The following is a 22,368-nucleotide window of genomic DNA, read 5'->3' on the forward strand; positions in this document are numbered from 1 at the left end:
GAACACAGCAGATGACCAACAACCTAAAATGGATCCTTCCAGAGGACAGCCGACGTGAAATTTCAAGACTTCAAACATGTGCAAGTGCAGAGAGTTTCTGCAACAAATTGTTCTTTTATTTCTTGAAAATTTAGTTTGTCAATGCTGGGGCATAGGTGAATTGGTGAGCGTTTCTGTTGAAGACATCGGCACCTCGGGTATTCGCTTTATTGTAGCACATTACAGATATCTGCCTCCTGAACTGTAGCACTTTCTGTTGCATTGAGTGGTAAGTGCTACCATGTTTGGGTGACTGCTATCTGGCTCTTCACGATCAAGCTGGAGGTTCATTCGTACCTCTTTGAAACTGTCCCATCATCCAGTGTTACATAATCCTGAAGAGTGACATTGTCTGACATTTCCACGCACTGCAAGGTCCCTTTCCTATAAATTTCCTTCTCGAAACAGATCCTTTTCACCAAGCATCTCCTATCAGGAGAGTCCACCCAACGGAGCAAAGTTAAAGCCACGTTTGTATGAAGCGCCTGCCCAACCTATCCTTTCCTTTTCCAACGAAATACTTTCATTTCAAGCACTGTGTTAGAAAGGGAAGAGATGTGCAAGATGGGTTGTCTGCACCTGCAACAGTGGTATTAAATAACAGTTAAGAACAAAATATTAAGTGCTACTGTTGTGGTGTACTTACCACTTGGTCAGCACCACTTGGTTTGGTCAACGTGTTCCCCTGTGTTTTAATTGGCTTGTCCAGTGTGTGTCTAAATTCCTCAAGTTTTCCTTTTAATCTTCATATCACGGTTCTCATTTCATTTCAAAGGGCTATTACAAGGGGCTGCCCCACTGTAGCGACCAAAACCGCCCTCGACTTGTACTCGCAGCATGGTGGACACGAGGTCGTAGGATGTCTTCGTAACTCTCCTTCATGCTCGAGCGTGCTCTCTGCGTACTTGAGGCCTCAGCAATGTCGCAGCATTATTTTCAATGCCTCGGGGAGGAGGAGGAGCCATCTTGGGGAACGGCTGCTAGCCAGCAGCCGTCCGTTTTAATTCGCTTGTTTTAAAGTTTTTAGTGAGTCCTGTTTTTTATCCGTAGGGGATATGGACTTTTTAATATGGGGGGTAGGGGTTAATTTTACTTCTAGGTCCCTACCTGGTCGGTGAGGCAGCTTTTTCTATGGGCTGCCCGTCGACCCGTCCCCGTGGCCTACCAGCGGGCTTGAAGCGCCGTTTCGTGGCAGGGACCACCCAGCACCTCGGCCTCAGTGGCGGCACAGCGCTGGAGCGCTATCGCGGAGCGAAGCAGGCGGTGAGCTGAGACCGCCGTGTTCAACACCTCCGGGCTGCGGGTCTGCGGAGCAGAGTGGGCGACACCGTTTTCAACATCGGATGGCTGTGAGCTCCAAACCGGCGCGGCCTTGTCGGCTTCGGAAGCCGCGGTCTCCAGCTAGATAGCGGCCGTTCCAGGTGGCCCAGCCGCTGAGAGGACTCGCCCGATGCCGGGGCAAGACCACCCGGTGAGAACGGCCAGGAACATCGGGCCTCCGTAGAGGCAATTGCGGTGGCCTCAATAGGCCTGACTTTGGGGTGAACTTGGGATAGGGACTGGACATTGTGCCTTCCCCCACAGTGGTGTCCATTGTGGGGGGATGATTTTTTGTCTGTAAGGTAATCCTGTTAGCCTTTGTCCAAGATGGCTGCCGTGAAGGGAGAGTGGACGCCCATGATTAAAAAAAGTTTGCCATGGAAAAAGTAAATACTTTTTTTGCTCATAGGTTTAGTCGTAGAAGGTCGTAGTAGGTTGATACATTAGTCGTAGGTAATCGAGGGTAGTTGAAGGTAGTCGTAGATAGTCTGTTGAAGGGAAGTCAAAGCAGGTAATCTTCACTCTCCACTATTTGGTGTCCAATTTTCCCGAAGTTAGTTGTAGCTTCTTTCTCCTTCTCTCCCCCTCTCTCTCTCCCCACCCCCCCCCCCCCCCCCCGCTTTTTACTGGACACCTAAAGGACACCTTTACTGTGCAGCCGTTTTTACTTCACGGGTACTTCACGGGTGTGAATTTCGCACAGCGCTCCCCCGCTTTCCTTGGCCCCCACCTTTGCGATGTGTTTGTGTGTATGTTGGTCGATCCAGTTCGCGGTTTCAATGCGGACGGTCGATGCAGCTCGAGGCTTTCCAGGCGATTGTCCTCGTTCTTCTTAACTCGCGGATTAGGTTGCCCAAGTGGGACAGCCCCTTTAGTTTAGTGAATATGGCTGTAAGCTATTTCCGGGCATGTCTGTAGATGTGGCTGGGAATTACATCTGGACCAAATTGCATCCTGTGGGTTCACACTCGGGAAGGCCAATCTGATGTCTGCCACACTGACCTTGGATAGGTTCATCCAATGTAAAATTGCTTATGAGAGCTATATTTTCCATTTGAGGCTGGCTTACACTCCCCTATTAAGGTATAAATTCAATAGACTATAGGTGCAGGAGTAGGCCAATCGGCCCTTTGAGCCAGCACCGCCATTCAATGCGGTCATGGCTAATCATCCACAATAACCATATAACCATATAACAATTACAGCACGGAAACAGGCCATCTCGACCATTCTAGTCCGTGCCGAACACGTATTCTCCCCTAGTCCCATATACCTGCGTTCAGACCATAACCCTCCATACCTTTCCCATCCATATAACTATCCAATTTATTTTTAAATGATAAAAACGAACCTCCCTCCACCACTTCCACTCAAAGCTCATTCCACACAGCCACCACTCTCTGAGTAAAGAAGTTCCCCCTCATGTTACCCCTAAACTTCTGTCCCTTAATTCTCAAGTCATGTCCCCTTGTTTGAATCTTCCCTACTCTCAGTGGAAAAAGCTTATCCACGTCAACTCTGTCTATCCCTCTCATCATTTTAAAGACCTCTATCAAGTCCCCCCTTAACCTTCTGCGCTCCAAAGAATAAAGCCCTAACTTGTTCAACCTTTCTCTGTAACTTAGTTGCTGAAACCCAGGCAACATTCTAGTAAATCTCCTCTGTACTGTCTCTATTTTGCATCTATTTTGTTGACATCCTTCCTATAACTAGGCGACCAAAATTGTACACCATACTCCAAAATTGGCCTTGTACAATTTTAACATTACATCCCAACTTCTATACCCCTTGTCAATTCTTCCCTTCCCTCCCGCACCACCCCCTCCCCGGGCACTTTCCGTTGCAACCGCAGGAAATGCAACACCTGTCCCTTCACCTCCCCCCTCAACTCCATTCAAGGACCCAAGCAATCGTTCCAGGTGCGACAAAGGTTCACCTGCATCTCCTCCAACCTCATCTACTGCATCCGCTGCTCTAGATGTCAGCTGATTTACATCGGGGAGACTAAGCGTAGGTTGGGCGATCGTTTCGCCGAACACCTCCGCTCAATCCGCAATAACCAACCTGACCTCCCGGTAGCTCAGCACTTCAACCCCCCCTCCCATTGCCAATCCGACCTCTCTGTCCTGGGTCTCCTCCATTGCCAGAGTGAGCAACAGCGGAAATTGGAGGAACAGCACCTCATATTCCGCCTGGGGACCTTGCGTCCGGATGACATTAATATTGAATTCTCCCAATTTTGCTAGCCCTTTCGGCCCAAAACGTCGCCTATTTCCTTCGCTCCATAGATGCTGCTGCACCCGCTGAGTTTCTCCAGCAATTTTGTGTACCTTCGATCTTCCAGCATCTGCAGTTCCTTCTTGAACATTCTATACGCAATGCTCTGATTTATAAAGGCCAGCACACCAAAAGCTTTCTTTACCACCCTATCTACATGAGATTCCACTTTCAGGGAACTGTGCAGTTATTCCCAGATCCCTCTGTTCACCTGCATTCTTCAATTCCCTACCATTTGCCATGTATGTCCTATGTTGATTTGTCCTGCCAAGATGCAGCACCTCACACTTATCAGCATTAAACTCCATCTGCCATCTTTCAGCCCACTCTTCCAACTGGCATAAATCTCTCTGTAGACTTTGAAAATCTACTTCATTATCCACAACCCCACCTATCTTAGTATTTTCTGCATACTTACTAATCCAATTTACCACACCATCATCATCCAGATCATTGATGTACATGACAAACAACAGTGGACCCAACACAGATCCCTGTGGCACCCCACTCATCACTGGCCTCCAACCTGACAAACAACCATCCACCATTACTCTCTGGCATCTCCCATTCAGCCACTGTTGAATCCATCTTCCTACTCCTCCATTAATCCCCAACCATTGAACCTTCTTAACCAACCTTCCGTGAGGAACCTTGTCAAAGACCTTACTGAAGTCCATATATACAACATCCACTGCTTTACCCTCATCAATTTCCCGAGTAACCTCTTCAAAAAATTCAAGAAGATTAGTCAAACATGACCTTCCAGGCACAAATCCATGTTGACTGTTCCTAATCAGACCCTGTTTATCCAGATGATTATATATATTATCTCTAAGCATCCTTTCAATTTGCCAACCACTGACGTCAAACTAACAGGTCTATAATTGCTAGGTTTACTCTTAGACCCTTTTTTAAACAATGGAACAACATGTGCAGTACGCCAATCCTCCGGCACTATTCCTGTTTCTAATGACATTTGAAACTGCACACAATACTCCAGGTGTTCTCTCACTGGGGCTCTGTACAACTGCAGAAGGACCTCTTTGCTCTGCTCCCCTTGTTATGAAGGCCAACATGCCATTCACTTTCTACACTGGTGTACCTGCATGCTTATTTTCTAACTGACGAACAAGGACCCCAGATCCCGTTGTAATTCCCCTTTTCCCAATTTAGATAATAATCTGCCTTCCAGTGTTTGCCACCTCACATTTATCCACATTAAACTGCATCTGCCATGCATCTTCCTATCCAATTGTCACCTTTCTGTATCATGAAAACTGCAATTAACTCATCCGTTGATCTTCTACATTCCAGGAAAAGCACGTTTCTCGTGGAATGACAAGAACACTGATGGGTTAATAATTTCTCCTATGTACACATACTCCATGACCTTCAAATGCTCATATCCAGGGAACAAAATTCACCTCTTACATCCTCAGTATTTGCCACTAGGTGTCACTGAGATGCTTGGAACACATTCAATCTACACTGTGCTTTTATGTTGGACATATGTGTTATTCAAAATGAATCTTCGCTACCTCAAAAATAGTCTGCATCTGAAAAGATATTTGCGTTTTAGTTGCTCATCATATGTATTTCCCCCAGGTAATTTTGTAGTTATTTAATTGTAAAGTAAGATTAATTTGGAATTACTTAGTGATTGATATTTAAGAAATGTCTTAGTAATATATGTTATAATGCTATAATGCATATTCAAATTCTTTGTGAATTATATTAACATGATCTGATTTTACTGACTTTAGGAGTGATTGTTACTTGGTTTCATGTGTCTGTAAATGAACATCACTGTTTTTGTTGCACATTTTTACTTGAATTTAATACAAAAACCATGTTGCTTAAATATTTTCAGCTTAGCCCCCATAATCCTTGTTTTAATTGTGATTTTGCAAATCACTTGGACAGATTGGGAAAGTTTAAGAAGAGCTGAAATAATCATATTGTCATGATAGATTTGTCAGTGATATAGCAATAATTTTTTTATCGTGTTTCAAATTGAGGTCATTTCAAAGATGGGTCATCATTTTAGATTTAAGTATTTTCATTTTAAATGTAAAGTATATATTCCAAATACTGTTGACACAAGAAACTGCAAATGCTGGTTTTCAAAAAAGTCACAGTGCTGGAGTTACTCAGCAGGCTCTGATGCAAAACTTTGTCTATTCATGTCCAGAGATGTCCCACTGAGTTACTTCAGCACTTTGTGTCATTTTTTAATTGTTTAATTATTTGTGCATTTCTATTGCAACGAAATATTTGTACATATTATTAAAACATGTGATAACTCAATTCAGGTTCTCAACACCATATGTAGTATTATATGGATTACAGTGTACAAATAGATAAGAATTCAAACATAGGAATTGGAGTCAGACATTTGTCCTACAAGCCTATCTTTCAATTTAAAGAACTGAAGGCTGATCTGCAATTGACTCCACTAACATCCATTAATACCTCTGGTAAGCTATCAACTCAGATGTAAAAAGAACAATTGTTGTTCCACTAGATATTATTTCTGAACCACGATCCAAATTCATGCCCGTCTCTTCATGTGGTAGTGTTTCTTCCATTGCTAAAACAATCTGAGGAAGGGATCTGACACAAAGCTGCACCTATTCCTTTTCTTCAAAGAACCAGACACTCTGAGTTACTGCAGCTTTTGAGTCATAAACTACACAACCAGTGGAAATATCAATGTTCTCCTGTGTTGAAAGTCTTAAATTACCCACTAATCTTCTCATCTCCAGAAAATACACACCTTGTTTCTGTCATGTCACATTGTAATTTAATCCTTGTGGTTTGTGTATTATTCTCACCCCCAAAGTCAATGTCCTCCAAGTTATCGTGCTGTGAACTTCTGATGAATCTAAAATAACTAGCATTTTCTCAACGAGCAAAGCTTATTCTGGATGTTGTTCAGCCAACACCATACAGATCCGAAACATTCAACATTTATTTATTTATTTAATTCTTTTTTTTCTTTTTTTTTTCGAACAGAATAAAATAATAAATAACAAGTGTGAAACAGCATACAAAAATAAAAAAAAAACAAAACAAGAATATTTATGAAGTGTCATAAACAATATCTATAAATAAATGAAATCGTATGTGTCTGAAAGGGAGCAGGAAGAAGCCAAAGCTTATTAATTCCCACCCCTTATAATTATCTTACACACATTTAGCGGCTATATGTACACCATATGTACACCAGCAGCTATATGTACACCAAATTATTTACATATATACACTAATCAAATATTTACAAAACCATACAAAAAAAGGGAGAAAAAAAGAAAAAAGAAAAGAAAAAACCGTCATAATCTATACAGTATCTCTTAGTCATATATACAACCTATCACCCTATAATCACCCTTCCCAATACAATCAGTGTAACAAATATCCCACTCACAATCACCTATCCTCATCCCAATATCCTTTAAAAAAGTGTTTTTGTACATCTTTTTAAACTGAATTATGTTTGTGCTAAGTTTTATCTCCTGTTCCAGACCATTCCACAAATTCACCCCACAGATTGCTATGCACATACAAGAGGTGTACAAGAGGTGTTCTGACATTGAGTTTTTTAAAATTATGTTCCCCTCTCAAATTATACCCACCCTGCCTTTCCATAAACAGTTTTTGTATATTTCCTGGAAGTAAATTATTTCTTGCTTTGTACATGATTTGTGCAGTCTTAAATTTAACCAGATCGGTGAACTTCAGTGTATGTGACTTTAAGAATAATAAATTGGTATGTTCAAAATATCCAACGTTATTGATAATTCTTATTGCTGTTTTTTGTAATGTGCTGTAGGTTGGTTTTGTAGGTGTTACCCCATATCTTCACAAAGTAACTCAGATATGGCAATATGAATGTATTATACAGAGTATGTAATTATTTGTGGTCCAGAATGTGTCTTGAGTTTCCCAATATTGCTATAGACTTTGCCAGTTTTGCTTTGACGTGGTTTATATGTGGTTTCCAGCCGATTTTGTGGTATAAGATCACACCAAGAAATTTATTTTCATACTCTTTCTATACTTATGTTATCTATTTTTAATTGTACTTGAGGGTTTGTTTTATGTTTTCCGAATAGCATAATCTTTGTTTTGCTTAAATTTAGAGAAAATTTGTTGACATCAAACCACTGTTTTAATTTATTCATTTGTGATGTGATGACCTCCAAAAGCTGCTTCAAATTGTCACCGGAACAAAAAATATTCATATCATCGGCAAATATAATCAATTGCTGTATATTTGATACTCTGCATATGTCGTTAATGTCTATTATGAAAAGCTTTGGACCTAACACAGACCCTTGAGGTACTCCACAAGTTATGTTCATGTAAGTTGATTTATGTTCACCTATTTCTACAAATTGTTGCCTGTTTCTTAAATAGCTTCTCACCCAATCCAATCCAGCCCCTCTGATGCCATACCTGTCCAATTTCATGAGTAAAATGTCATAATTTACAGTATCAAATGCTTTTTTAAGTCTATGAATATTCCCACTGCAAGTTTTTTATTACATTGCCTTGTATAAAAATCCACTCTTTCTGGTTTTAATCCAGGATTGACTGAATAGTCTTCACATTTTTGTGCTGAAAGAATAACAATCTTTACCTACCTCAAACATTGAGAGAAACGTGGGGTGGTTAGATTTCTTCAATTTTTAATGCATTGAACAAGACAGCCTAACCTTTCTAACTCCTCTTCTCATTCCCACACTGACCTTTCTGTCCTGGCTCTCCTCCATTGCTCGAGTGAGATCACACCCGAAATGGATGTACAGCACTGTATATATTCGACTTTGGTAGCTTATGGTATGAAGACTGAATTATCCAATTTTACTTCGGAGTCACATGAGTGACTACGTGAAGAACCCGTCCAGCACGCATGCGCGACATGAGCGTTCACGCAGATGCAACAGCGACGAACGGGAGTACGGGCGCTCCCGCTACAAGCCTGAAAGAACGGACCGTTAGTTAAGTACTTACCCACAGGTTCGAGTTTACAAACTTTGCTCCTCTTTGTTGCTCCAGGGGAAACTGCAGAGAGCAAAGCAGAACAGAGGGAAACGGCCCCCGTTCGACTCCAGGGTAGGAGCGTTCCGTCAGTGGAGGGGGGAGAGGCGGCACCGGGACAGCACACACACAGTCAGGGTACTGAGCCGATGCCCAGTCCGCTAACAGCTGTCTGACCAACAGCAGCGGACTGGAGGGAAATTCAAAAACCAGCCGGTAATCCCTGCATTCTCCCGACAAAGAGACTCGCCACCCGAAAACCGCAGAAATGCCGCCCGAAAATGGCAGGCAGCGTCTAGCAGCAAAGTCAGCAACCCAACCTCGGGCTGGAGACAGACACGGAAGATGGAACCGGCACCTCAAACTACCGCCCGAGAGCAAGGAAGTGTCTGTTCTCCAAGCCTAGAGTAAGGTCATGGAGCCAAAAACTCCAGCGAGACTTGCAGCGGGAGCAGGGGCAAGCTCGCCAAGGGAGATTAACACTCCCACTCCAGTGCACTAACAGCACTGGCCATCTCCCTTATCGAGGGATCGATGGCGACCAGGGCTGGGCTGGTCAAGAAGAGGGGTCACTGGCTGAACAACATCGGGAGTATGCTCGAGGTACAGGATCAGGAAGAGCTGCTGGGTGTGGCTGCTATGTGGCTCCACCACTAGCGAGATGGCTTTTCAGTCTAAACTGACAGCCAGCTAACTACCTGATCTTTCCAAAAAACCTCTCCAAGACAGGTAGTCATGAGGCGTTGGATTTCATCACGCCTCCCCAAAATCGCAATTACTCAAAGTGCCCACCATTATTGGGGGGTACATTGAGCATAGCATTTTAAAAACCCAAATATCTTAAATTGCATTTGATACCCCTGACGTCGGCTATCATTTTTGCATGCTCATTCCAGAACGCAGGGTAGTATGGCAAAACACCTGACCCTACTGTTCACGGTATGCAGTTATAAAACCTGCCCTCAACCTAAAAAAATGGGAGATTAGGTGCCCTCCACTCCCACCCTCAATTATAGAGATCAACTGGTAACTTAGTTCTCCTTGTCTTTACTATGTTTATTTAATTATTGTGTTGTTTCTGTGAATCCACACTGCTGCTTTGAAGTATTTCGCGCATGCGTGCTGGACGGGTTCTTCACGTAATCCCTCAGCGTAACTCCTCATAAAATGCAGATCAAACTTCAAACTGGTAAGTTCCCGTTTAATCTTACTATTTTATGTAACTAACCTACTAACAACCAACCCCACCCCTTCCTATCCCTCCCCCCCCATTTTGCGTCAGCCCTAGATATGGACCACGGCTGTTTGAAAAAGCCCAATTTGTTTCTTGTAGATACAAGGAACAGCATATGTTGGTTTAAAAATATGACACATAGTACTGGAGTAACTCAGCAGGTCAGACAGCATCTCTAGAGAACATGGTGATGTTTTGGGTCGGGGCCCTTCTTCTGCAGAGTCTCCAACACTTTGAATCCAATTTTATTCTTCTCTGACATTCCCATAAAATCAGTTTCCAGTAGGGGTCAGTGGAGAGCAAGCGGGAGAATGAATCCTGGGCTTGTTCTTTTCATTTCTTAAACCGCTTAACAAGCCACTAAATTCAACAAACTCGACAGAAACATGGGCTTGAAGTTCAGAATGCTCTGATCTGTGCAGAATAGTTCCATGCAAGTATTCATTAAGCAGTTAAGCAAGTTCAACACATTTTAACTCTATGGACAATCAGGAACCAGCACTTGTACGATTTCTATGCTTTAAATATGACATTGGCAAGAAAAGATATGCAATACAAATGGATATTGTGAACCAGTGAAAACTATGCAAACACCTCACGGAAAACCTTTACAGAAAGAAGGTATTACATGATACACTGGTTATTTATCAATACAATAGACAAAGCCATCATGGAAATGATTTTTTTTAAATTATGTTCATTTGAAAAAAAATCTTCCATACCATTGTGATCATACAATGCCTTGTTGTTTTGGTTAAGTTATTTTTAATAGTATTTAAGAAAGAGTGGTTGCAAATGGTTTTGTTTGCAATCCTGTTTTATAGCATATGTGTTACACAAATATAAATCCAGAATTCACTGTACATATTAAATGGTTCATGGGCTAATTTCAGCTAAATTGCAACATTTTATAGGTGACAATAACGTCAGCATGAGCTGTGCAATGCTTAATGTCAGAAATAATATTTTATCCTCACAGATATTGCAAGATCTCTTGGGTTTTTCCAGCTGTTCTGTTTGCAATCTGCAGCTTCCCCTCCGTTATGATTTATTTAAACAGAACTCATATAGTTTTAGTCACCAATTATACATGTCTTAAATCATAAATTATACATATGTGCCTAGGGCAACCATTTAATTTAAAGTACGTGTCTATATACTACAAAGTGCTTAATATGACTTTCATGTGAAATAAAACTTCACAAACACGTCAGTCACTGTAGGAAATGGATAAAGATCTGTTGAGCTTGTTTTGTCTGTTACACAAACGATGCACAATTTAAATGATTGCAAACTGACATTCATAATAATTTTACAAAGCAATCATTTCCATGATTTTTCTGTTGTATTGAGAAAGAGGCAGTGATCTGCAGTGTCACTGTATGAGCACAGGCCTGCGGTCATTGGCTGAGCATTGTAAATGTCACAGACCAGCAAACAAACGACATGCTATTAACAGAAATAAAATATTAATGCTTCCAGCAGCCAGTTTAGGCACAGCTAATTAACTGTAGCAACCCTAACAATGGGCTTGAAGTGGCCCCAATCAGTTCAGGTACATGACCCTGGGAGAAGAAGTGATCCAGTCAGTCTGAGTTCACTGCATGTGTGAGGGGAAGTGCAGGGTCAGTGCATGGTCATTTAATGAGGAATGGGATTAAGGGAAGTTCATCTTGGCCCTTCAGTGGGTAAACATGACAGTTAAGGTGGTCCCGACAGTGTGTACATGGCAATTCAATGGAGGAAAGCAGAGTCCGCAGATGACTCATTTAGCCCTTGAGTCGCCTTTTGAAGAAAAGGATGTGATCTATGTGATCCAGTAGGTTTTTGCACAGTTCTTTCATGGGATTAAGGTGAACCTGTCTGTCTGTATGTGGCCCTCTGGTAATGATGGAGAATAATTAGGGTGAACTAATTGGTCTGTATATGATCCCTTAATTTAGGAATGTAGTCAAAGTGATCCCAGCTGCCCATCATGACATTTTCATGGAAGTGAAATGGGGTGACTCAATCAATCTGTGCATGTGTTAGTAGTGAGGAAGAATTAAGGTTAAACTGGCCTAATCATTCCTTACCAGGCCCATTATAGAGTGGTGTAAGAAGGAACTGCAGATGTTGGTTTAAACTGAAGATAGACCCAAAATGCTGGAGTAACTCAGCGGGTCAGGCAGCATCTCTGGAGAGAAGGAATGGGTGACGTTTAGAGTCTGAAGAAGGTTCTTGACCCGAAACGTCACCCATTTCTTCTCTCCAGAAATGCTGCCTGTCCAGCATTGTGTGTCTGTCCAATTAAAGAGATAGTGAGGTTAAAGTGATCTAATTTGGCCATACAAGGTCCTTTTATGGTTAAATGTGATTAAGACACTTCTTGCCTGGAACTTCAGTGGAGAATGACTGGGGTTAAGATCCTCCATGTTGTTTGTGCACACACTTTTCAGGAGAAGTTCGGAGCTAAAATAGCCCAGTCTGGCGCTGTGAGGTGAGGAGAGAGGTTAATGTGATTCAATTAGTCTGCTATGGGGATAAAAACCTGGAGCTAAATTAATCTAGTAAATTTATGCATATCCCTGTTTGAAGATTAGTAAGGTTCTGGTGATTTAGCCAGTTGGTGGATTTGTGTGGGAAATAACAGGTAAAATACTCTAGTCCATCTCTATCTGGCCTTACACTACCATGGAGTTGTATTAACGTACACTCATACTTATGAGTCCATCTGTTGCCTTACAGCCCTGCAATGGAGAATGATTGAGTTTGTGATGATCAAGTCTCCGTAACTGGGAAGGGGAGGGGTTAATCTTTCCCCAATTCAGGATCATGCAGATTCTGATACGATCATCTTGGCCCTGCACCATCTCTGTTAACAGGGTCGGCACTAACAAACTTGGTTATTTCATCACATTCTTCCATGGACGATTATACACAAACACATCCAAAGACACATAACCCGCTCCTTCTCTATTAAATGACAGTCAAAATCTGTTATCACAGTGGCACAGCAGTAGAGCTGCTGCCTTACATCACCAGACACCCTTACAGCACTCGTAGTCAGTTGATCTGGACTACGGGTGCTGTTTGTATGGAGTTTGTACGTTCTCACTGTGACTGCGTGGGTTCTCTCCGGGTGCTCCGGCTTCCTCCAACAATCATACAGGTTTGTAGGCTAATTTGCTTCAGTACAAATTGTAAATTGTCCCCAGTTTGTAGGCGTGGGATAGTACCAGTGGACGGGGAGATTGCTGGTCGGTGTGGACGGTAGACTGAAGGGCCTGTTTCCGCACTCTATCTCTAAACTTTAAATCTAAATCACCTGGACCACACTGCTTGCCCAATAAAGGGTCACAAGTGGACAAGCTGGGTTATCTTAATTTGGATGGACAAACTGGGTCATCTTAACCCCATACGTTTCATATTAGTGGATCATGCAGAAGCAGACCAGAATATCTTAACCACACCGTTGAAGGCCTGCAGAGACTGGATAGCGTTACCTCTCTTCTTCCCATCTGCAATAAAAAGAGTTGGTATTTAACGTGGCATAATGTGTGTTTGACTGGCTCCTTTCTGAGGAGGTAAGGAAGTTAAATACCAACTTCTTAGTCAGTCAGTGCCTAGTCTGATGAAGAAAGGAGTTGAGTTAAAATGATCTGGTCTCTCCATGAATGGTTCACTGGGAACCAAGGAGTAAGATTGCAATGTTCCAGTCAGCCCATGCATGATAAATAAGATGCTGGAATAATCCGGAGGCCATAGATAGGTGAGATTTTGCGTTGCGATCCTTCTCCAGGTTCAGTGAAACATTACCTATCCACTAAATTACTCCAGCACTTTGTAAACCTGCATCTGCAGTTCCTTGTGTCTACATTCCATGCATGATACATGGATGAGGAAGTTGAGTGGTTAAGGTGACTCGGTCAGTTCAAGTAAGGGTTAAAGAAATCTGGTTTGTCCAACTGTGAACATGTTATAAAGCAGTGGTGCTTGGTTGATATAGCCATCTCTTGGAAAAGTAAGTGGTTGATGTACTGTAGTTTTTGCCCGGTACGAGAGGTGGGATTAAGTCTATCTGTGCATGGTGCTTTAATGAAGAAATGCAGATAATGCGATCCAGTCTCACCTCTTTAACAGACTCGGAGTGGGGTTAAGGAAAGGTTTTAATGGGGAAAGTGTCTGAATGAGATGACTTGGTTATTAACTCTGGCGGAGAGTGCAAGATTGGCACTATAGGCATGGCCCAATAAATGAGGAAAGAATAGAGTTCAGAAATGTACTTCTTTGCACGTGGATCTTTAAATAGAAACTAGTGAGATTAAAGTCATTCTGTATTTGCACATGGATTAACTGAGCAATGCCACATCTTTATTAAAAATGCCTTGTACACACTGATTGAATCATCTTAATCTCATTCTTTCCCATCACATGGCCATGTGTGAACTGTTAGTTTCTCCTAAATTGCACTTTCCAGATTAAAGATCCATCAGACTAACCTTGACTGATCAGTGATCTGCCACATGCTAACTAAATATGTTATCCTTGCTTCATAATAACATGATAACTGCGATCCTATAGGGATCACTTTGCGACAGACCAGCATTAAATAAGACTGCATAATTGTCCTGATACTTATTACAATGGGAGTGGGCAGGCGGACAGTGGACGAGCTGAATGGGAGTGGGCAGGCGGACAGTGGAGGAGCTGGTTGAGCTGCTACTTCACAGAGCCAGAACCCCAGGTTCAATCATGACCTCGGGTGTTGTCTATGTGGAGTTTGCATGTTCTTTCTGTGACCACATGGGGTTCCTCATGGTGCTCCATTTTCCTCCCATATCCCAAACATGTGCCGGTTTGTAAGTTAATTGGCCTCTGTAAATTGTGTGTAGAGATTGGATGCTAAAGTGGTGTTACATTGAACTAGTGTGAACAGCAGCATAGACTCAATGGGCTGAAAGGCCTGTTTCCATACTATGATCAATCTTTCAAAACTGCACCACATCTCCAATAAGCTTAGAGTGGTGCTAAGCCGCAGGACAAATTAGAGGCTGTCGCCTACCTCACTGCCACTTCAAGACTGAGGTCACCCGGATCTCTGTCATGAAGCTTCGGTATGCATTTGATATTGAATATTCACACATTCAGAGATTGTGTTCCTGAGTAAATGTTAATTCATTCAATGTAATATGTGAGGCTTGGCCTTACAATTGCAAAATGAAGGATCTTCATCAACCCAACTCCCCACCTCCTAGCTCCGCACACCAAACACATTGCCCTTTGACAATGTAAAGTGTCCACAATTACATCCTTGATATCAGTGGCCACCACTCGTTTCTTGAGAACCGACTTGACTTTCAATGAAGGCAATCTTCAATTATAAGGTTCACCATCACCTTCAATCAGCCAACGGAGTTTGGATGCGGATCAAGATCTTGCGATCTCATGGTCTACAGGGCAACCACAATCCTTGCCTTCCTGCATAACACAGGAACTACTTACAGAAAGTGCCTCCACACACTGGATAGATGTTACCAAGGCTCTGCACATCCTTCAAATGCACTGGACAATTGGAAAATAGATGAACCAAAGTCAGCGCAGAGTCCCAGACCAGCTGAATTCCCAGTTGATGGAGTGAATAGCTTTGAAAGACTGTAGGGTCCAGTTCTACTCCCTGTATACCTCATGGAGTTGTTGCTTCACAGTGCCCTGGGATGCATGGATACCACACTTGATTCAGGCAAGAGCTCCTCAGTCTTTCGATGGAGGATGTTGAAGAGATCCATGCTGACAACATTCCTCCATGGGAGACTCTGCAAGAGACACCAGAGATTGCTAAGTGCACCACGGAAAAGATTCAAAGATGTTCTCAAAGCCACTTTGAAAAGATGCAACATCCCGATTGACTTGTGCGAATCTCGGAGCCATCAACACCCAAAGTGGAGAAGAGGTATCCTGATAGCACTGGGAATCTTGAGTCCATGTACTGAGACCACACAGAAGCAATGTGTAAATGACCAATGAAGCACAACTAACAATCTGCCCAGACAGGCACCTCCTGTCTCAACAGTACAAGAGACGGTGGATCCCACACTGATCTCATCAGCTTCCAAAAGTGAAAAAAAAAACATGATCGTAACACTCAGCGTTTCGACTTCCAGCCCCAATAAGGACAGTGTCAACTTCCCCAGGCTCTGTGGAATCTCTGTGGCTGTTTCCCCAACTTCTCAGGCTCTGTGGAATGACCAGCAAATGTTAATGTTAGGGTTTGAAGAAGGGTCTATTCATCTTCATATATGCTGGCTGACCTGGCGGGATTCTCCAGTACTTTGCGTTTTGCTCAAGATTCCAGCATTTTCTTGTGTCTTCAGAACTTAATGTTTCAGGTCGAAAACCTTTTATCTGCACTGAAATGGAAACAAGTTATCTTTCATCCCACTTAAGAAGAGGAATGAGAAGAAGCAGGGTTAGCACAGCGTAGCACAGAAACAGGTGCTCAGCCTCTGATCTGTGTATAGGACAATGTGATCAATATCCCTCAAATTCCCTGCTTGTTCATGCTCTATCAAAAAATCTCTTCAACACCACTATCATATCTGCCTCCACCATCACTACAAGCACCCACCACTCTCCACATTAACACTTGCCCTGGACATCTCCTTCAAACTTTGCCTTCCTCACCTTAAACCTATGCCCTCCAAATATTTGATATTTCCATCCTTGGAAAAAGGCTCTGATCTATGCCTCATAATGTCTACCCTATCTATGCCTCATAATGTTATATACTACCATCAGGTCTCGCCACAGCCTCTAATTTAAAGAGAAAACAATTCCAAGTTTATCCAATCTCATTACAGTTAAAACCCTCTGATTCTGGCAGCATTCTGGTAAACCTCCATCCATATCGTTGCTGTAAACCAGAAAGGAACACGATATTCCAAATGCTTTCCGTCCTGGGACACTAGCCTAGATTTTCGTCAATCTTGGAGTTCACTACATGCCGGGGTAGATTTTCAATGTAACTACGACCGTTTACAAATTGTCCACTCTGACCACTCGCACTGTGCCCCTGAGCCCGGGCTTGTATTTGCGCCGAGCTGTCGCGCCCAGGGCAGCACAGTGCGGGGCGCTGCTCCCCACACAGGCCGGCCAGCCGCGGGAGAGGAGGGGGGAGGTCTGCTTGAATATCTAAACAGAATTATGTTAATCAGCGCGCTGCCAGGGACTGGAGCCGTATTTACCGTCTGTGGACGGTACGCGGCAAACTAGTCCAGCATATCGGATCGCTGGCAAGGCGCAGAGAGAGAGAGAGGGAGAGAGAGAGAGTCAGTAGCTGAGCTGAGCTGAGCTGAGCTGAGCTGAACGGAGACTCGCCATCCTCACTCAGTTCCAGGAGCCACAGGTAGAAGCGGCCACAGCAACAGGTCCATTGACTGAAGACTGAAGCTGCAAGTGAAAGCCCAGCTGAACACAACCAGAGAGACAGACAGAGGGAGCAAGTTCTCTCTATACTGTGCATTGCTATTGCATTGCTCTCCTGGGTGAAGGCGAGCATCTGCCGGTGCTGATTCTACCTCCTTGCACTGTCTCAAGGGCTGGGCTGGGAGCTGGCGACAATACCGATCATGCCGAAAGCGTCCACGGAGAGGGGTTGCAAGCGGCAGGTTGAAGCAGCCGGGACGGCGCGGAGCCGGGCGCCGGCACTCGGGGGGATGTGCTGGACTCTGCCCAGCGTCCTGTGGTCTGTGCTGTCGCTGGGCTCGGTGGCTTTCTGCATTTGCCTCAGCGTGAAAACTTCGCAGCTAGAAGAGCGGATCCTCGACCTGGAAAGTGTGAAGGGAGATGTCTTGCTGCCTCCTCTCAGCCCGAGTTCGACGGCGGATCGGATGCGAGTGCTCGTCCAGGAGAGAGTGGATCAGCTCCTGAGCCAGGTAGCGGCGTGAGCTCCCCATCCCACACTGTCCGTCCGCCCTGCCTGCCTGCACCGCTTCTTCAGTGGTTCACTCACCAGTGGAAACATCCTTTCCACATCCACTCTGTCTATGAAAGGCTTAGATAGAGTGTATGTGGAAAGGAGGTTTCCACTGGTGGGGGAGTCTAGAACCAGATATCATAACCTCGGAATTAAAGGGCATTTAGAAAGGAGGTTATGTTTAAGGCAGAGATAGTCAAATTCTTGATTAGAACGGGTGTCAAGGGTTATGGGGAGAAGGCAGGAAAATGGGTTTAGAAGGCAGAGATCAGCCCTGATTGAATGGCGGAGTGGTCTCGATGGGCGAATGGCCTGATTCTACTATAACTCGTGAAGGTGTGCGATGCTCACAGCAAAAAGAGAAGCAAAGTACACTGCAAATTGAAACTCACTTGCACTTTCCTCTGGGCGGCGAGGACTGCTGTACACAGCGTAATCATGCATCTGCAGTTCCTTCCTTCACATTCCCCAGTGCATGCTCCCAACTAGTTTCAGCGCCCAGTGTGAGACTGAGATGCGTGGCCGCCAGCAGCGGTCCCGGTCACCTTATTGCAAGAAGAGAAACTCGCTGAAATGCAGTCGTTATATTCTCTCCTTTCTCGCAGCCGAGATTCCACGAAGGCGAAGCGAGACGCCGGAGCGCCAGGGAGGCATCCGCCGAGTGTAACTGTCCTGCAGGTAGGCGGATTTTGCTGTTAAACTTGTTACCTGTTGTGACTCACGTAAAACAGTTATTACCTGCGACCCGCTGCTGCCGGAATCAGGGGAACACACTCACGCCACCTCGCTCTCCACACCGTTTACTACTTTGAATCTCGGAGAGAGAGGAAAGTCGTGAAATACATTAAAAGTAATCAACAGTAACTTGAATTGAACTTGAAGCTGCTGTTGAAAAACAGCGTGGCTAATAAAACAAGTCTGATTGTAGGATCCAATCAGTCCGAATGAATCGCCTTATAATTCTCTCACTTCCTCGCATCAGTCGTTGATATCTGATAGCAGTAGAATCCAGATTCTCTCCTACCCTTGTCTATGGTCATCTTCGCCTCGGGGGCTGGAAGTGAAAATGCATTAGCAAAATTGAGTGGAACACACCCGGCACCATCGGACATTGCTCGGTGTTGTCCTTGCTTTTCCATGGTCCTGGACTCAAGCCCCATTATTAGCGTTTACCCCCTCCCCAGTAAATTTCACCCGTCACAAATAGTTCCTCACTTTCTCCAAGGGTCCAAGGGTTCCCAACCTGGGGTAAATTTACCCCCAGAGAGTAAATTTCGCCTACCCAGGGGGTAAATCTGTTGATTCTGGATTTGTACATATTTTTTTCTCATTGACTGACGGTGTTTGGTTCTGGTATACCGGTATCTGTTCATCATTAGTTATTCATAAATAAGTGAAATAACGTTGTTATGTGCTATTAAAGTTGCCAGGGGTAAACGGGACGAAAAAGGTTGGGAATCCCTGCTCTAGTCAATTATCTTCCGTTTGCCTGGCTGTCCCCTGTCACAAACAAATTTCAAGTTGCTTTGAACCGATCTCCCCCATAAGACCATTAGTCGTTGGACCTTATTCCCCTAGAACTCATGAACAACCAAACGTCTTCCTTTCCTGCTCCTATGCTCTGACATTGTTATCCTAGTATTATTTCTCCACCTTTCCTTTCAGTCCTACCATCATCACACTGTTCCCTCTCAAATACAAGTCAGACGCTCACTTCCACTTTACATTGTTGTGAACTATTGACCTCCAGGTATACGTTTCCGTGCTATTCTTCCCTGCGACCTTGATGTCCCGATGCCACAGCAGTGTACTGACTGCGGTATCAAGTAACAATTGTTGCCTGCTGTGACTGATTTTTCCACCATGTCTTCCACTGCAATCTTCAATATAGGCAGAGCGGCACAGGAAAAGGCCTTTTGGCCAATCACGTTTGTGCAGAACTTGATCCCTTTACTGTAATAGGACATCAAATCCGGCTTAAGGACAATTGTAAATACATCTGAACAAGCAAGAATAAGTCACAAACATGTCACCTTCATGTCACAAACACATCTTGCCTTTCATTTTTTAATTTATTTCAGTGGCTCTCCCCAATATTTTCTTTGTGTATATCAATCTGTTACATATATCCTGTATAATATGCGTTTAATGTCATAGAGCCATACATCATGGAAACAAGCAAGTCAACCAAATTCATCCCTGCCATCCAAGGTGTCAATTTGAGCTAATGCAATTTGCCTTGTTTGGTCTGTATTGATTCCTTTTGATGTACCTGTCCAAATGTCTTTTAAAATGATGTAACTGTTTGTACTCACCTATCAGCTCCTCTGGTAGCATGTTCCAAGTACCCACAACCCAGTGTATAAAAAGCATGCCCTCAGGTTTGCTTTAAATCTTTCCTCCCTCACCTTAAACCTACATTCTCTTGCTTTAGACTCTCCTATTCTGGCAAAGACATGGTGATCATTCACCTTACCTATGCTCCTTGTCATTTTATAAACCTTTTCTTTGTATCTGCACTGTGTTTCATGGATTGGTCTGTTAGTTTTAATTTAATTACATTTGTTTTTATCAAAGCACAAATGAGGGACACAATTAGTGTACAGCACAATTTCCATTGTAATCATGTCACGTCAATGCTACAAATTAGTTATCTTCAGTGGAAAGCAGTCAGCTTAAAAGCAGCTGTGGAAGCCACTAATTTTTCCATATGATTACTATTATTTACTGCAGGCTCTCAACTTACAGTGAGGGATTTCATTTCAGATCAAGTTGTGTCCAATCGAATGCAAAAAATGTTATTATTCACACTAAGGTCAACCCGCATGTTGTTCATAGATCGAGCAATGTCAAATTACCAGAATGGCTTGTGCAGTGTATTTACACAAGCGAATAGAAAATAAAATTAGAGTACATGCACTCTGATGTGAATCACGTTTTTCAGCCAGCTTTGAACATCATCATAAAGGAGTATTAACTCTGAATTTGTTAATACATTCTAACATCAATTTAACAAGTGGAGTTGCTGAATGGGTAAAGCTAGTTCAGATAGCAACTACAGTAATGGGTTATGGAGTCATATTAATGAATATAGTCAAATGGAAAATAATAAACACAAAGGATAACAAAATGAGGAGTATCCAATGTTTTATTTTACGTTACTGTTGGCCATCAGTCTATGAATGAAGTATGGTGTTTTTATATTCCTCAATTCAATACTGACATAGTATAAAACTGGGATTTAACAAAGTTAAAGTGTAGAAAGCAGAACATTGACCAGTTTACTTTGTGCATTAAAAATTTATGAATAGACATTCTTCTATTAGAAGACTGAAACATTACCTGTTAATATTGACATCAGTTTGCCACCGGATGCAGTTACTATTTACAAACAGATTAGGAATGGGCATTAAGGCAGCTGTCATTCTGAAATCTGTGTATTCTGAAATCCACATGGAACAGTACATGCCCTTCACCCCACAATGTCTGTGCCGAACATGATGCCAAGACTATCTCTTACCTCCCTGCGCATAATCCACCCCCCCCCCCCCCCAATCATGTGCATATCGATGTGTCTATCCAAAGCATCTGCCTCAACCACCAACCCTGGCAGCGTGTTCCAGATTCCACCACCCTCTCTGTAAAAACACAAGTTTCCCTGCACAACTCCTTTAAACTTTGCCCCTCTCACCTTAAAGTTCGGCCAGTAGCCAAGGTAACCAATTCTGCAGGAATGGACTAAATGCTTAGCTTATTCACAGAATTATTTCTACTTTTGACTTACTAGCTGCCAGTTATGTCGAGCTCTTGCTAAATAATTTAGAACCAGCTTTAGAACTTGCCTACGGTAATAACTTGTCTGTTGGAATCTGGTGATTAATGTTCCTCAGCAATCAGTCTGCACATTCTCTGAATAGCAGATGCTTATTAGTGATATGTTGCCAATTAAAATAAACATTATACATTGTATTAAAACTTTGCCTGCCTGATATGGATGAAATCTATTGTACTCATTTACATTTGTTATACTGTAGATGCTGTTAATCTGGGCTTTATAGTTTTAGGATGAAACTAATGAAATCCCATGAGCAACATTGAAACAGTGCACTATTAGGTACCGTGTAGAACTGTGTTTTAGGAAGTTCAATGTCCACCGTTGCAGAGCTGTTTGGAATATCTCAATGAAATTCTCACTCACAGCAGCACAACAGATACTGTATGTAAACATAGTACTCTGTAAATACCATTAGAACCATGTCTAAGAAAGAACTGCAGATGCTGGTTTAAATAGAAGGTAGACACAAAATGCTGGAGTAATTCAGTCTGAAGAAGGGTCTTGATGCCAAAACGTCACCCATTCCTTCTCCTCTCCAGAGATGCTGCCTCGCCCGCTGTTACTCCAGCATTTTGTGCCTACCTTCGATTATAACCATGTCTATGTAATTCCGAGCTTATTTGTAGGTTGGAGTATTTTATAGCAATATGGTTGTAGGGAAGAAGC

At 43.1% G+C, this 22,368-nt stretch overlaps 1 protein-coding gene across 1 annotated transcript in view; it reads left to right on the forward strand.

Annotated features, from left to right (window-relative positions):
• Window positions 1-17,055: 17,055 nt before the first annotated feature.
• Window positions 17,056-22,368, forward strand: part of LOC129712534 (collagen alpha-1(XXV) chain) — a 628,211-nt gene continuing 622,898 nt past the window's right edge. Inside the window, exons 1-2 of the mRNA XM_055661434.1 lie at window positions 17,056-17,826; window positions 18,473-18,545. Coding sequence (XP_055517409.1) covers window positions 17,521-17,826; window positions 18,473-18,545 — 379 coding nt within the window. The 5' untranslated portion in view covers window positions 17,056-17,520. The remainder of the gene's footprint in view (window positions 17,827-18,472; window positions 18,546-22,368) is intronic.

This window comes from Leucoraja erinacea, chromosome 1, assembly GCF_028641065.1.
Source record: "Leucoraja erinacea ecotype New England chromosome 1, Leri_hhj_1, whole genome shotgun sequence".
Lineage (NCBI taxonomy): Eukaryota > Metazoa > Chordata > Chondrichthyes > Rajiformes > Rajidae > Leucoraja > Leucoraja erinaceus.